Below are 16,156 nucleotides of genomic sequence, written 5' to 3' on the forward strand. Positions count from 1 at the left end.
GGTGGGCCGCCGCCCGCCCCCCCCCCCGCCGCGCGCGCGCCGAGCCGAACCCGAGGCGCCCCCCCCCCCAACAGGTACTCGCTGCTCGCCGGGGGCAAGCGCGTCCGGCCCGTCATGTGCATCGCGGCGTGCGAGATGTTCGGCGGCACGGAGGCCATGGCCATGCCGACGGCCGTGGCCATCGAGATGATCCACACCATGTCGCTCATCCACGACGACCTGCCCGCGATGGACAACGACGACCTGCGGCGCGGCATGCCGACGAACCACGTCATCTACGGCGACGACGTCGCGATCCTCGCGGGCGACGCGCTGCTGTCCACGTCCTTCGAGCACTGCGCCGTCGGGTCGACGGCCGAGGGCATCCCCGCGGAGCGCATCGTCGAGACGATCCGCCGCCTCGGCGAGGCCGTGGGCGCCGTCGGGCTCGCGGGCGGCCAGGTCATGGATTTGGAGTGCGAGGCCAAGTCCGGCGTGTCCCTCGAGGAGCTCACGTGGATCCACACGCACAAGACGGCCAAGCTGCTGGAGGTGTCCGTCGCCGCCGGCGCGGTGCTCGCGGGCGCGGCGAAAGATGACGTCCGGCAGTGCGAGACGTACGCGAACGACATCGGCATCGCCTTCCAGGTCGCCGACGACATCCTCGACGTCACGGCGACGTCCGAGATGCTCGGCAAGACCGCGGGCAAGGACGAGGACACGGACAAGACGACCTACCCCAAGCTCATGGGCCTCGACGGCGCGCGCGCCGAGGCCGACCGCCTCTACAGCGAGGCCATCGACAGCCTCGCGCCCTACGGCGAGAAGGCCGTGCCCCTCATCGCCATCGCCAAGTACATCGTCGAGCGCCAAAACTGAGCGCGCGGCCCCCGCGCCAAGCTCCCCGCCGCCCCCTTAAAAACCTGCCCTCGATCGCGGCGGGCGGATCCCGGACGGCGCGGCGCTCGTCGACGCGACGATGCCGGTTTCGACGGCCGCGAAAGCGGCGACGCGGATGGCTTAGCACTGGTGGCTGGATGGCTGAGCACTGGTGGCTGGGCTTATGGTCAAAATCTTCAACACTCATGTTTCCTTGATGTTGACGACATGTTGGCGTATCCATCGACGTCGATCTCACGTTCGAGCCACCCATCCTTCACTACGTGTTGCAAGCTCGCGTTGGCACGCGCCGTCGCCGACGCTCACACTGCAATATGGTCGCGCTCGAGCTCGAGCGCCAGTGCGGCGCCTGCGACACGCGGCAGCCGGCGACGGCCTTTAGCAAGACGCAGTGGGCCGCCGGCGCGGGCCGCCGCTGCAAGGCCTGCGTCGACGCGGGCCAGACGACGCCCACGACGAGCCCGCCGACTCCCTCAAACCCTCAGCCGCTCCTCCCGGCGACGACCATCTACTGCGACAACGCCGGCTGCAACAAGCCGGCGCTGAGCAGCTGCGGCCGCTGCCGCCGGAGCTGGTACTGCGGCCGCGACTGCCAGCGCGAGCACTGGAAGCGCGGCCACAAGGCGCTCTGCAGCCCGCAGCTCGACGACGGCGGCGCGTCGCCGGCCATGCGCGCCTGGCGCGAGGCCAAACTCCGGCCCTTCCTCGCGGCCCCGGGGCACCGCGAGGCCGCGGGGCTCTGGGTCTTCGACCGCCGCGTCGACGTCGGCGCCGTCGCGGGCGGCGAGACGGCGGAGGCGCGCGCCTTCGCGGGCGCGAACCTGCTGCGCGAGCTCGTGCTCTTCGTGGACCTCGCGGCCTTCGCTAAACGCGGCGCCGAGAGCCTCTGGTTCAGCGACCTCAAGGGCCTCCGCTTCGCGGCCAAGGCCGCGCGGCGGCGCAAGTCGTCGGACGCGCGCGAGGACGCCGCCGCGCGCCACTTCAAGGCCGCCACGGACGCCTACGCCGCCGCCGCCAAGCACCGCGTCGGCCTCTGCTACCTCGGCTTCGCCGCGGTCGTCTCGGACTCGGCCGCGGTCGTCGACGGCGCCGCGCCCGAGGCCGTCGTCTTCGTCGACTGGCCCGAGGCCGCGATCGTCAAGTGGCAGGCGGAGCTCGCCCAGGGCGACGCCGTCGACGTCGCCTGCCCGCCGGCGCCGCCCGCGAAGGTCACGGTCAAGTCCTTCGACCCCCTCGCGTAGGGCCCGCGTCCAAGATCCAAGTTAAGAGAATCGTCAGCCCCGCGCCGGGGCGGCGCTGCGCGCCCGCACCCTAGGACGTCGCGCTCCAGATCTCGAGGTGGTCCACGGCGAAGGTCGCCGCGCCCGCGAGGAGCGACGCCGCGGCGTCGTCGTCGAGGCCCACGCCGAAGGACCCCTCGAGCGTCGACGCGCAGGTCGACAGGGACTCGTCGATGACGAAGTCCGACGCGCCGAAGGAGATCTTCGCGTCCGTCGCGGTGATGGAGCCGTGCTTCTTGACCTTGGCGCCCTCGACCGCGGAGACGAGCGCGGTCGCGCCGTGGTAGGGCAGCTTGAGGTCGAGCGTCAGGGAGAAGAGGAAGGCGCGCGGCGACCCGAAGGGCGCGCCGTCGGTCTTGAAGGTCTCGGAGACGTAGGCGCCGAAGACGAACTCGCCCGCGCGCGCGACGAAGACCGTCGGCGACGGCGGCGCGTCCGCTAAGGCGCGGAGGATGTCGGGCACGTCGCGGCCGTTGGCCGTCGACGTGTAGAGGAGCCGCGTGGCCGGGGGCGACGTCGTGAAGGGGAGCGCGAGGTAGAGGGACGCGCCGTCGCCGCCGCGCGCTAACGTGGAAACGGAGAAGACGTCGTTCGCTTCCACGGCGACGGCGAGCTGCTTCTTCTTCCGGTCCGCGAGGGCCTTGAGGGAGTGGGCCTTGTACTTGCGCACGAGGAGCGCGAACTCGTCGGGCCGCTTGAGCGCCGACGCGGAGCCCGAGCCGCCGAGGCGCGCCGCGCGCGTGCCCGGCGCGCGCGCGCCGTCGTCCGCGACGCGGTTCCGCGGGAGCTTGGCGATGCCGTCGAGGCCGCCGACCTCGTCGTCGCCGACGACGGAGACGCCGCCGACGACGTGGAGGTCCGGCTTGACGCCGCGGATCGCGCCGAGCGAAGACGCGGCGTCGTCGCCGACCTTGAGCTTCTCCGCGGACTTCTTGTAGGCGCCCAGGGACCGCACGAAGCGCGCCTTGTCGCCCGCCGTGCGCGCCGCGAGCGTCGCGTTGCGCCGGAGCCGCGCGGCGCCCGCGTCGAGCTCGCCGAGCTGGCGCCGGAGCTCGAGCTCGACGGACAGGAGGCTCGACACGCGGTCGCGCGTCTTCTCCTGGAGCTCGAGGAGCGCCCGCTGGAGCGACGCGTAGATCTTCTCCTCGCAGTCCGCGAAGTTGACGTTCACCTCGCGCAGCTTCGCGTCGACGAGCGCGAGGCGGTCGACGACGGACGCGCGGCGGCCGCCGAGCGCCGCGTCGTCGCCGAGCGCGGCCGCGGCGTCGACGGCCTCGTCGTAGGCGTCGTCGAGGGACACGAGGGCGTGCGTCGCCTTGTCGCCGAAGGAGTGGGAGCCCGTCATCTTGTCGCGCACGGACACGGGCGCGTTGAGCGCGCGGTCGAAGAACTCGAGGCGGTCGAGCGAGTCGCCGGGCTCGTCGCCCGCGGCGCCGGCGCCGCCGGCGCCGGCGACGAAGTGGGCGACGTACTTGGGCCGCACGCGCCGCGACTCGAAGACGACGTAGGTGTGCTCGTACGCGGCGCCGGCGCCGTCACCGGGCGCGCGGCCCGCGGCGCCCTCGGCGCCGTCTTTAGGCAGGTAGACGCTGTCGTAGCCGCTGGGCAGCGCCGCGGGCCCGCCCCCATGCTCGTCCTCGAGCACGGCGGACCGGCCGACGACGACGTCGCAGAGCACGCAGAGCGTCTCGGAGCCGAGGCGCGACACCGCGCCCGCGCCGAGCGCGCCGTGCGTGAACTCCAGGCCGCCGTCGGGCACGGCGAAGCCGCGCGCGCAGACGTCGAAGAGCGCGTTCGACCCGCCGAGCTCGCCGGAGTGGACGAAGCACTCGAGCGTCAGCTGCGAGCCGAGGATCGGCGGGATGTCGGGCAGCCCCTCGATCTCCCAGACCTCGAGCTCCTTGACGGACCACTCGAGCGGCAGGGCGACCTCCAGGCTCTGGCGCACGGCCTCGAAGGCCTCCGTGCTGTGCTTGAGCCACTTGCCCTTCTCCGGCGCGGCGTCGGCGGCCATGGCGCGCGACGACTGGCGGCAAGGAACGTCGACTGCGGCGCGTAAGGGCTGCGTCGCATCTGTGAGGTTTGCGTTGACTTTCAACTTGCACGCGGCTACTGTTGGCCGGCTAGGCTCTGCGAGCTATGGGCTGCCATTTGAACTGAGCCGCCGGTTCCGGCACCGCGCGAGGCGCAGCGTCCGCGGCAGTAACCTTGGCCGCCGCTGTTGCAGCGCGTCGCGCTCGTTTGCGCCGCAGCGGTCGCGCGTCGCGCCAGTCTCGCCGCATAAGCAGAGCGCGCCCGCGCCGCGGCAGCCATGGGCCTGTTCGGGAAGATCTCGAGCCCAAAGTCCTTCTTCAAGAAGAAGAAGGACGAGCCGGAGCCGGAGCCGGAGCCGGAGCCCGAGGCCGAGCCGCCCGCGGCGACGCCCGAGCCCGCCGCGGAGCCGGAGCCCGCGGCGCCCGCGCCCGAGTCCGAGCCGCCGGCCGCGCCGCCGTCGCCGGCGAAGCCCGCGGCGCCGTCCGCGCCCGCGCCCGCGGCGCCCGCCGGCGGCGCGCCGCCCTGGACGACGGGCCGCCTCGCCGTCAAGGTGCTGGGCGCTCGCGGGCTCGCGGCCGCGGACAAGAGCGGCACGTCGGACCCCTTCGTGTCCGTGCAGCTCGTCGAGACGGCGACGGGCAAGGCCCTCAAGAAGCCCCACGACAAGGCGCGCAAGACGAACGTCGTGAAGAAGACGCTCGCGCCGCGCTTCGCCGACGAGGCCTTCGTCTTCGACGACGCGCCGCTCCAGTGCCTCCAGTTCCAGGTCTTCGACTGGAACGCGGGCGTCATGGGCATCGGCAGCGGCAAGGCCAAGCCCCTGGGCGTCTGCTCCGTCGACCTCCAGGGCCACTGGGACCTCCAGCCGGATCTCGGGCCCGACGGCCAGGGCGCGCCGATGTGGCTCAAGCTCCTGCCGCTGGCGACGGAGAAAGAGAAGAAGGGCCGGTCGTCCATCGCCGCCGCCGGCGACCTCGAGGTCAAGTTCGTGCTCACGGCGGGCACCGGCGACGCGAACGCGGACGCCGCGCTCGCGGCGGACAAGGCGCGCTGGTTCGTCGACGAGCCCCAGGAGGACGAGTCCTCGGGCGCGCCGACGGGCGAGCCGAACACGCTGCTCGTCGCCGTCGTGCGCGCGCGGCAGCTCAAGATCGCCGACAAGAACACCTTCGGCGGCGGCGGGTCCTCGGACCCGTTCGTCACCCTGACCTTCGGCGACGGCAAGCCCGTGAAGACGAAAGGTGATCAAGAAGAATTTAGAGCCCGTGTGGATGGAGTCCTTCGAGCTCGCCGTGCCCCTGCCCAAGGACAAGAAGAAGGACCCGTCGTCGCCGGGGAAGGCGCGCGCGCTCCCGTCGTTGACCGTGCTCGTGGAAGACAAGGACGCGCTGACGTCCGACTTCCTCGGCAAGTGCAGCGTCGCGCCCGCGGCCCTCCCGGCCGTCGAGGCCGACGGCGCCGCGCCGCCGACCTGGTACCCGCTCTGCGACAAGAAGGGCGAGCCCGCGGCGGACCGGGGGCAAGTGCAGCTCGCGCTGAAGATGGTCTACGACGCGGCCAACGACCCCAGCGAGGACCGGCCCTTCTTCCTGGATGGCCCGACGCTGGCGGAGCACGAGGACCGGGACCCCAACGAGCTCCGGGTGGCCGTGTGCCGCGCGCGCGACCTCAAGGCCATGGACGCGGCCGTGCCGTTCTCGTCCGTCGGCAAGACGTCGGACCCCTACGTCAAGGTCGAGCTCAAGCAGCACAAGGGCGGGAAGACGAAGACGAAGAAGAAGACGCTGGCGCCCGTCTGGAACGAGACCTTCGCCTTCGACCTCGCGGGCGGCTCGAAGGGGGCCCAAAGCTCGGGCACGGCGACGGAGGACGCGCCCGAGCACGTCGACTTCCACGTCTACGACCACGACCTCATCGGCTCCGACGACTTCCTCGGCCTCGCCTGCGTGCCCCTGGCGACGCTCCTCGAGGCGAAGCACAAGCCCGTGACCGCGTGGTACCCGCTCGGCGAGAAGAGTCAGCGCGCGGGCGGCGACGGGTCGCTCGGCGCGGTCATGCTCTGCTGCCAGTGGCGCTACAACGTCGAACTCGACTTCCGGCCCTTCTGCGACGCCGACGACGCGCACGCGGACAAGCCGCCGAACGAGGTCCGCGTCGCGCTCTTCCGCGGCCGGGGCCTCGCGATCAAAGACAAGAACCTCCTCTCGAGCGGCGGGTCGAGCGACCCGCGCGTGCGCTTCGTGCTCCTGGGCGGCGCCGTCGAGGAGGACCCGAAGCGGCGGAAGAAGCAGGAGAAGGAGCGCACGTGGAAGTCGTCGACGCGGAAGAAGACCCTGGATCCCATCTGGCGCGAGGTCTTCGCGCGCGAGCTCCGCCCGCCGAAGGAGGACGACCTCGCGGCGACCAAAAACTGGAGCCCGCCCCTCCTGCGCTGCATCTGCGAGGACGTCGACGAGCTGACGAGCGCGGACTTCATGGGCCAGCTCGACATCGCCTTGGAGGCGTTGATCGCGGACCGCCCGACGGTCGACGCTTCCTGGCGCGCGCTCGCGCCGGACCCGGACGGGAAAGCCTCCTCGAACGTCACGGGCGAGCTCCACGTCGCCGTGCAGTGGCGTTTCAACCCCGAACTCGAGTTCGATCCGTGGGTCGACGACGCGCCGCTGCCCGGGAACCCGGAGCGGCCGCCGAACGAGCTCCGGGTGGCTCTGGTGCGCGGCCGCGACCTGAGCGTCAAGGACAAGCCCGTGCTCTGGGGCCAGGGGTCCTCGGACCCGCGCGTCACCTTCAAGGTCATCCGCGAGGGCGGCGTCAAGGGCGCCGCGGAGCCCCTCAAGCCCTGGAAGAGCAAGACGGTGTCGAAGAGCCTGAGCCCGTCCTGGAACGAGACCTACGGCTTCGACCTGCTGCCGCCCCAGGAGGGCGAGCCGCCCTGGGTGCTGCGCTGCATCTGCGAGGACATCGACGAGCTCACGTCCGCGGACTTCATGGGGCAGGCCGACGTCGCGCTCGCGCCCCTGGGCGAGAGCCGCGCGCGGTCGCGCGACTGGCACGAGCTCGTGAGCGCCGACGGCGGCTCGAGCAACGTCACGGGCGAGCTGGAGATCGTGACCCAGTGGCACTACAACCCGGCCCTCGACTTCGATCCGTGGGCGGACGAGGCCGTCGACGCCCGTGCGGAATTTTTCAACTCGACTTCAATGTCAAACATTTAACCGGACTTCAATGTGAGCGTACGCGACAGTTTCGACGCAACTTCGGCTTTGCTTCGAGAAGAGCAATCGATTCGTCCAAAAATCAGCCGTCCAACAACCAGTAATTGACTTCGGCACAGGTCAACCCGGCCTTCGCGGACAAGCCCTGCAACGAGCTACGCATCGCCCTCGTCCGCGGCCGCAACCTGGCGATCAAGGATAAGGCCGTGCTCTTCGGCGCCGGGTCCAGCGACCCGCGCGCGCGGTTCCAGATCACGGGGACGAAGCGCCTGAAGTGCAAATCGAAGACGATCAAGAAGTCGCTGGACCCGTCCTGGCGCGAGACGTTCTCCCTCGAGCTGCCGGAGGGCGAGTACATGGAGGGCGAGACGAAGATCGACTTCGGCGCCAACGGGCCCATTTTGGAGGTCACGATCGAGGACGTCGACGAGCTCACGAGCGCGGACTTCATGGGCGAGCTCAACATCCCCCTGGAGCCCCTGAAGAAGCAGCGCACGCGCGCCTGGCACCCGCTCCAGGCCGACGCCGAGGGCAAGCACAAGAGCTCGAACGTCTGCGGCGAGGTGGAGCTCGTGCTGTATTGGACGTACAACGAAGCGCTCGACTTCGACCCGTTTCTGGAGGAGGACGTGTTCCCGGAGAAGCCGTCCAACGAGCTGCGCATCGGCCTCGCCCAGGGCCGGAACCTCGCCATCAAGGATAAGGACCTCTTCGGGTCCGGCGGGTCCAGCGACCCGCGCGTGATCTTCACGGTCGACGGCACGGAGCTGAAGGCGACGTCGACCTGCAAGAAGAAGACGCTGAACCCGCGGTGGAAGGAGATCTTCGTGTTGCCCTACACGCGGGGGCCCGAGGATTCGCAGCCGCCCTTTCTGACGGTGACCTGCGAGGACGTCGACGAATTGACGTCCGCGGACTTCATGGGCCGCGTCCAGATCGAGCTCGACCCGCTTCTGGACCACAAGCGCTCGCGGGCCTGGCACGCGCTGCAGGCGAAGAGCGACGCGAAGACGTCGTCGAACATCGCCGGCGACCTGGACATCGTGCTGCAGTGGCACTATAATCCGGCGCACGACTTCGACCCGTTCCCGGACGACGAGCTCGGCGCGGACAAGGACGCGCTCTACGCGGACAAGGCGCCCAACGAGCTGCGCTTGGCCTTGGTCCAGGGCCGGGGCCTCGCCATCAAAGACAAGAATCTCCTATCCAAGGGCGGGAGCAGCGACCCCTTCGTCAAGTTCGAGGTGACGGGCGGCGACTACGCCGCGAAGCCGTTCAAGTCGTCGATCAAGAAGAAGACGCTGCAGCCCGTCTGGCGCGAGATCTTCCAGGTGCCGCTCAAGCAGGACGCCGAGCAGGACAACCCCGTCGTCGATGTCACGGTGTACGACCACGACGAGGTGTCGTCGCCGGATTTCATGGGCCGGTGCGCGATCAACGTCGAGGAGTTGAAGGCGACGAAGAAGGCCGCGCGCGTCTGGCACGCGCTCCTGCCGGAGGAAGGCAAGAGCGACAACGTCACGGGCGACGTCGAGATCATCGCGCAGTGGTGGTACAACCCGGCTTTGGACTTCGATCCGTTTTTAGAGCCGGACGACCACCCCGACGAAGCGCCCAACGAGCTACGGGTCGCCTTGGTCGCCGGCCGCGACCTCGCCATCAAAGACAAGAACCTCCTATCAAAGGGCGGCACGAGCGACCCGCGCGCGACGTTCAAGGTGTCCGGCACGGAACTCGAGTGCCAGTCGACGACGAAAGAGAAGTCTTTGAATCCGCGGTGGTGCGAGGTCTTCGCCATGCCCTACACGCCGGGCAGCGAGCACGAGAACCCGCCGTTCCTCGACGTCATCCTCGAGGACGTCGACGCCATGTCCGCCGCGGACTTCATGGGCCGCGTGAAGGTCGAACTGACGCCGCTCAAGGACCACAAGCGCCTCCGCAAGTGGTTCCCGCTCCAGGCCGACGCCGAGGATACGAAATCGAAAGCCTCGTCGAACGTCACGGGCGAGCTCGAACTCATCGTCCAGTGGCGCTTCAACAAGGAGCTGCAGTTTTCGCCGTTCGACGACGTCCCGGACGAGCCGATCCCCGCGGGCAAGACGCCCAACGAGCTGCGCGTCGCCCTCGTCCAGGCGCGGCGCCTGGCGATCAAGGATAAGGCCCTGCTCGGGACGGGCGGCTCGTCGGACCCCGTGGCGCGCTTCGAGATCGGCGACCTCAAGTTCGAGTCGACGGTCTTACGGAAGACGCTGAACCCCGTCTGGCAGCAGGCCTTCGCCAAGCCGCTGGGCGCGTCCGACGCGGGGGAGGCGCCGAGCCTGACCGTCGTCATGGAGGACTGGGACGAGGTCACGAGCCGCGACTTCATGGGCCAGTGCGCGGTGGACCTCGGCCCCTGGCTCGCGGACCCGTCGACGAAGCCGCTCCGGAGCTGGTACCTCCTGGACCTGAGCGACGGCAAGAAGACGCACAACGTCTCGGGCGAGGTGGAGCTCATCGTCCAGTGGCGGTGGAACCCGGCTTTGGATTTCGAGCCGCACTCAAAACGGCGTCCGACGAGTGTATTACGAGAGGCGAGAGATACTACTTCGATCGGAACCGTCTCTCCCGAAACGTTTCGATATCCGCGACTCACCCGTCTTTCGCGCGCAGGTTCAAGGACTCCGACGGCACGCCCGGGAAGGCGCCGAACGCGCTCCGCATCGGCCTCGGCTCGGGCCGCGACCTCGCCGTCAAGGACAAGGCTTTACTATACGGCGAGGGCAGCAGCGACCCGCGCTGCGTCTTCGACATCGTCTACGCGGCGGAGACGACGGCGTCCACCAAAGTCAAGAGCGCGACGCAGAAGAAGACGCTGAACCCGAGCTGGCGCGAGGTGCTCGAGCTCGAGGTCGACGACGCGTCCGCGTCGCTCCGCTGCGTCTGCGAGGACGTCGACGAATTGACGAGCGCGGACTTCATGGGGGAGTTTTTGGTGCCCCTGGCGGACCTGCCGGACCAGAAGGTCACGAAGAAGTGGTACGCGCTGGGCAAGAGCGACAAGCACAAGTCGGACAACATCTCGGGCGACGTCGAATTGGTGCTCCAGTGGTACTACGACGAGAAGCTCGACTTCGACGCGTTCCCGGACGTCGACGACTCGGGCAAGCCGCCGAACGAGCTCTGCGTCGGCGTCTTCAAGGCGCGGAATTTAGCGATCAAGGATAAGAACCTCGTCACGAAGAACTCGAGCGACCCCTTCGTCGAGCTGTCCGTCGCGGGCACGACGGTGACGCGGAAGACCAAGGTGAAGAAGCAGACGCTCGACCCCGTGTGGAAGGAGCAGTTCACGCTGCCGTTCTCCGCGGAGCGCCCGGAGGGGTCGCCGCCGCCGGAGCTCGTCGTCACGTGCCTCGACTGGGACGAGATCAGCGCGCCGGACCACATGGGCGAGGCGCGCGTGCCCCTCGGCGACTGCTGCCTCTCGTGCCCGCGGAGGGCAAGTCCGAGAACGTCGCCGGCGAGGTCTGCGTCGTGGTGTGCTGGCGCTACGACCCGGCGCGCGACTTCTCGCCGTCGAAACCCGGCGTCCGACGAGTGTATTACGAGAGGCGAGAGATACTACTTCGATCGGAACCGTCTCTCCCGAAACGTTTTGATATCCGCGACTCACCCGTCTTTCGCGCGCAGATTCGACGACGACGACGCGGCGGAGCACGCGGGCAAGGAGCCCAACGAGCTGCGCATCGGCCTGTTCCAGGCCACGGGCCTGGCCATCAAGGATAAGAACCTCCTCTCGAAGGGCGGCTCGTCGGACCCGCGCGTGACGTTCACGGTCCCCGGCACGCACCTCAAGGCCGTGTCGGCCTGCAAGAAGAAGACGCTCGACCCCGTCTGGAAGGAGGTGCTCGTGCTGCCGCTGCCCCGGGGCCCGACGCCGGAGCCGCCGCGGCTCGTGGGCCACTGCGAGGACGTCGACGAGGTCACGAGCGCGGACTCCATGGGCGAGTTCAGCGTCGACCTCGGCCCGCTCCAGGACCGCAAGGTCCGGCGCATCTGGGGCAAGTTGGCCAAGGGCGAGAAGGACAAGTCCGACAACATCTCGGGCGACGTCGAACTCGTGCTCCAGTGGCGCTACAATCCCCGGCTCGACTTCTCGCCGTCGGAATCCGGTGTCCGACGAGCCGTCTCTCCCGAAACGTGTTGATATCCGCGACTCGCCCGTCTTTCGCGCGCAGGTTCGGCGACTTCGTCGACGAGCACCCGGACGAGGCGCCCAACGAGCTGCGCATCGCGCTGATTCGCGGGACGGGCCTCGCGATCCACGACAAAAACTTGCTAAGCGCTGGCGGCTCGTCGGACCCGCGCTGCGTCATCGCGGTCGACGGCGTCAAGAAGCCCTTCAAGAGCAAGAGCATCACGAAGTGCCTGGAGCCCGTCTGGCACGAGCAGTTCGTCCACGCGCTCGAGGTGCCCGCGGCGGGGTCGCCGACGCTGACGCTGACGTGCGAGGACGTGGACCTCGGCGGCGTCAAGTGCGACTTCATGGGCGGCTTCACGCTGGACCTCGAGGCCTACAAGGACCACAAGATCCAACGCAGCTGGCACGCGCTGGGGCCGCTCGAAGGGAAGAAGAACGGCGACATCTCGGGACATATCGAACTCGCGGTGCAGTGGTGGCATAATCCGGTGACCGCATTCGACCCGTTCCCTGGCGACGACTCGCACCCGGACAAGCCGCCCAACGAGCTGCGCATCGGCCTGAGCCGCGCGCGGGACCTGGCCATCAAGGACAAGAACCTCCTATCCAAGGGGGGCTCGAGCGACCCGCGGTTCACGTTCTCCGTGGCGGGCACCCATTTGAAGGCCGTGTCGACGTGCCAGAAGAAGACGCTGGAGCCGTCGTACAAGGAGGTCTTCGAGGTGCCCCTGCCGACGGGGCCCGAGGGCACGACGTGGGAGCTGCTCTGCGTCTGCGAGGACGTCGACGAGATCACGTCCGCGGACTTCATGGGCTCCGTGGCCGTGCCCCTCGAGCCCCTCAAGGACCACAAGGTGACGAAGCAGTGGTATACATTAGATAAGGCCGGCGGCAAGAGCGACAACATCTCGGGCGAGGTCGAGCTCGTTCTTCAGTGGCGGTATAATCCGGACCTCGATTACGATCCGCATTTCCCAGCGTCTGACGAGTGTATTACGAGAGGCGAGAGATACTACTTCGATCGGAACCGTCTCTCCCGAAACGTGTTGATATCCGCGACTCACCCGTCTTTCGCGCGCAGGTTCTCCGCGGAAAACGAGGACTACGCCGGCAAGGAGCCCAACGAGCTACGCATCGCCGCCGTCCAGGCGCTGGGCCTGGCCATCGCCGACAAGAATCTACTCTCGGCGGGCGGGAGCAGCGACCCGTTCCTGCGGTTCACGATCCCGGAGATGGCGACGCTCAAGGCGTTCAAGACGCACGTCAAGAAGAATAGCCTGGACCCGTCGTGGCACGAGCAGTTCGCCAAGGCCGTCTGCCCGCCGAAGGAGGGATCGCTGACGCTCCAGGTCGACTGCGAGGACTGGGACGAGATCTCCGCGGCCGACTTCATGGGCCGCGCGACGATCGATCTGGCGCCGTTCAAGGACCAGAAGATCTCGCGGAAGTGGTACGAGCTGAAGCCGGCGGAGGGGAAGAAGGGCGACGTCAGCGGCCACGTCGAGCTCATCGTCCAGTGGCGCCACGACCCGGCCCTCGCCTTCGAGCCCTTCTCCGAGGATAAGCAGAAGGACAAGGAGCCGAACGAATTGCGCGTCGGCCTCTTCCGCGCGCGCGACCTGTGCATCCGCGACAAGAACCTGCTCTCCAAGGGCGGCAGCAGCGACCCGCGGGCGACGCTCTCCATCGTCGGCAGCGAGCAACATGCCAAGTCGACGTGCAAGAATAAGACGCTGGAGCCGCTCTGGAAGGAGACGTTCGCGTTTCCGCTGCCGCTCATGGGCGACGGCTTCCCCGCGCCGGAACTCCGGGTCCAGCTCGACGACGTCGACACCGTGGCGATGAGCGACAACCACATGGGCGAGTTCACGGTGCCCCTCGCGTCCCTCGCGACGGATCGGAGCATCTCGCGGTCGTGGTACGTCCTCGAGAAAGGCGCGTCCAAGTCCGACGTCTCCGGCGACGTGGAGCTCGTGCTGCAGTGGCGCTATAATCCGGACCTCGACTACGATCCGCATTTCCCGGCGTCCGACGAGTGTATTACGAGAGGCGAGGCGAGAGATACGACTTCGATCGACGGGTTTATTCGGCGGCGGCGCGGTCCGGGCGGGGACGCCCGGGTGCGCGGCGCGGCACTACTTGCTCTCCGCGGACGCCCGGCGCGCGCGGCTCTGGGCCGGGACGCCCGGCGGACGCGGCTGCGCGCCGAGGCGCGGCGGCGCGGTGCCCGAAATGGCCGCCTCCTCGCTGGCCACGAGGGGCGCCAAGACCACCACCACCTGCCGCCGCCGACGAAGGCCGCCTCCGGCGGCGATCTGCCACGCCGCCGACGATCGGAACCGTCTCTCCCGAAGCGTGTTGATCTCCGCGACTCACCCGTCTTTCGCGCGCAGGTTCGACGAACCCGTGGAGTATCCCGACGAGGAGCCCAACGAGCTGCGCGTCGCCGTCGCGCGGGGCCGCGGGTTGAAGATCATGGATAAGAACCTGCTCTCGAAGGGCGGGTCGTCGGACCCCATGGTCACCCTCGCCCTGAGCTGCTCGACCATAAAACGCAAGACCCACGTCAAGACGAAGACCCTCGAGCCCGTCTGGAACGAGCAGTTCGTCTGGGCCGCGAGCCCGCCGTCGTCGGGGCTTGCGCCGACGCTGCAACTCGACGTCGCGGACTACGACCAGCTGTCCAAGGCGGACCCCATGGGCTCCGTCACCGTCGACCTCGGGCCCTTCGCCGAGGCCAAGGGCCAGCCAACCAAAAAATGGTTCGCGCTGGACGGCGGCGACGGCGCCATCTTGCTGGTCATCCAGTGGCGCCACAGCCCCGCGAACGACTGGCGGCCGTTCAGCGCCAAGGACAAGTTCCCGGGCAAGCCGCCCAACGAGCTGCGCATCGGGTTGAGCCAGGGCCGCGAGCTGGCGGTCATGGATAAGAACCTGCTCTCCAAGGGCGGCTCCAGCGACCCCTTCGTGAATTTCGCGCTCGAGGGGACGGCCGTCAAGTTCGCGTCCGGCGTCGTCAAGAAGTCGCTGGACCCCGTCTGGCGCGAGATCTTCCTCCAGCCGCTGCCTCTCATTCCCGGCGAGCCCGTGCCGAAATTGACGGTCGCGTGCCTGGACCACGACGACCTGTCGAAGAGCGACCCCATGGGCCACTTCGCGGTGGATATCGAACCGCTCAAGGACCACAAGATCTCCAAGCAGTGGTACGCGCTCGAGGGCGGGTCCGGCGAGATCGAGCTCATCGTCCAGTGGTACCACAACCCGGACCTGGCCTACGACCCCTTTGAAGAAGTAGAAGAAAAGTGGCGGGGCAAGGCGCCGAACGAGCTCTGCGTCGCCGTGAGCCAGGGCCGGAACCTCGCCATCAAGGACCACAACCTGCTCTCCAAGGGCGGCACGTCGGACCCCCGCGCGACGCTGACGGTCACGGGCGGCTCATCTGTCGAAAAGGACGAGACCTTCGTCCACAAGACGAAGTCCCTGAAAAAGACGCTGAACCCGCGATGGCGCGAGGTCTGGAAGGTGCCGCTGTCCGCGGGCGGCGACGGCGACGGCCCGCCGACGCTCCACTGCCTCGTCGACGACGTCGACGAGATCACTTCCGCCGACTTCATGGGCAGCATCGCGCCCCTGGACCTCGCGCCGCTCGCGGACATGAAGATCTGCCGCAAGTGGTTCGACCTCGCGTCGACGGATTCGCTGGACCCGAAGAAGACGTCCAAGGACGTCCACGGCGACGTGGAGCTCGTCGTGCTCTGGCGCTACAACCCCGACCTCGACTGGGACCCGTTCGACCGCGACGCGCCGACGCCGACGGAGAGCCCCAACGAGCTCCGCGTCGCCGCGTTCCGCGGGCGACGGTTGGCCATCAAAGACAAGAACGTCTTCTCCAAGGGCGGCGCGTCGGACCCGCGCCTCACGTTCGAGGTCCACCACGGCGGCGCCAACCAGCTCAAGCCCTTCCAGACCAAGGCCTGCAAGGCGACGCTGAACCCCGTCTGGAAGGAGCAGTTCGTGAAACCGCTCCGCGTCGAGGACGTCGGCGACGGCGCGACGCTCGAGGTCGCCTGCGAGGACAGCGACGCGCTGTCGAAGGCCGACCCCATGGGCTCCTTCAAGATCGACCTGACGCCCCTGGCCAAGGACCAGAAGGTGGACCAGCGCTGGCGGAAGCTCGAGGGCGACGGCGCCGAGGGCTCCGTCGAACTCTTGGTGCAGTGGTGGCACAACCCGAGCCGCCACGCCAAGGAGCTCGACGCCGACGCGCGGCGCAAGCAAAAGGCCGAGGACGACGCGCGGCGGAAGCGCCTCGAGGAGGAGGAGGCGAAGCGCAAGGCCGAGGAGGCCGCGAAGCGCAAGAAGGCGCTCGAGGACGCGGAGCGGCGGCGGCGCGAGAAGGAGGAGGCGGAGCGGCGGCGCAAGGCCGAGGAGGCCGAGGCCGCGCGCCTCGCCGCGGAGGAGCGCGAGCGCAAGCGCCTCGAGGACGAGCGGCGGAAGCGGGAGGAGGACGAGCGGCGGCGGAAGGCGCGCGAGGAGGCGGAGCGGAAGCGCAAGGCGGCCTCTAGAGC

The 16,156-nt window shown here is 68.9% G+C and overlaps 2 protein-coding genes across 2 annotated transcripts in view; both read left to right on the plus strand.

Annotated features, from left to right (window-relative positions):
* AURANDRAFT_52464 (hypothetical protein) overlaps positions 1–913 on the plus strand; it is a gene marked incomplete at both ends in the record, with an annotated part of 1,365 nt that extends 452 nt beyond the window's left edge. Inside the window, one exon of the mRNA XM_009035421.1 lies at positions 75–913. Coding sequence (XP_009033669.1) covers positions 75–858 — 784 coding nt within the window. The remainder of the gene's footprint in view (positions 1–74) is intronic.
* A 6,716-nt stretch (positions 914–7,629) lies between these two features.
* Positions 7,630–8,835, plus strand: AURANDRAFT_11830 (hypothetical protein; the record flags this gene model as incomplete). Its single annotated transcript, XM_009035422.1, has 2 exons — positions 7,630–7,971; positions 8,557–8,835. Coding segments are annotated over 2 exons (621 nt in total), but the record flags the coding sequence as incomplete, so codon positions are not given.
* Positions 8,836–16,156: the final 7,321 nt, after the last annotated feature.

The sequence above is a fragment of the Aureococcus anophagefferens genome (assembly GCF_000186865.1).
Source record: "Aureococcus anophagefferens unplaced genomic scaffold AURANscaffold_3, whole genome shotgun sequence".
Classification (NCBI taxonomy): domain Eukaryota; class Pelagophyceae; order Pelagomonadales; family Pelagomonadaceae; genus Aureococcus; species Aureococcus anophagefferens.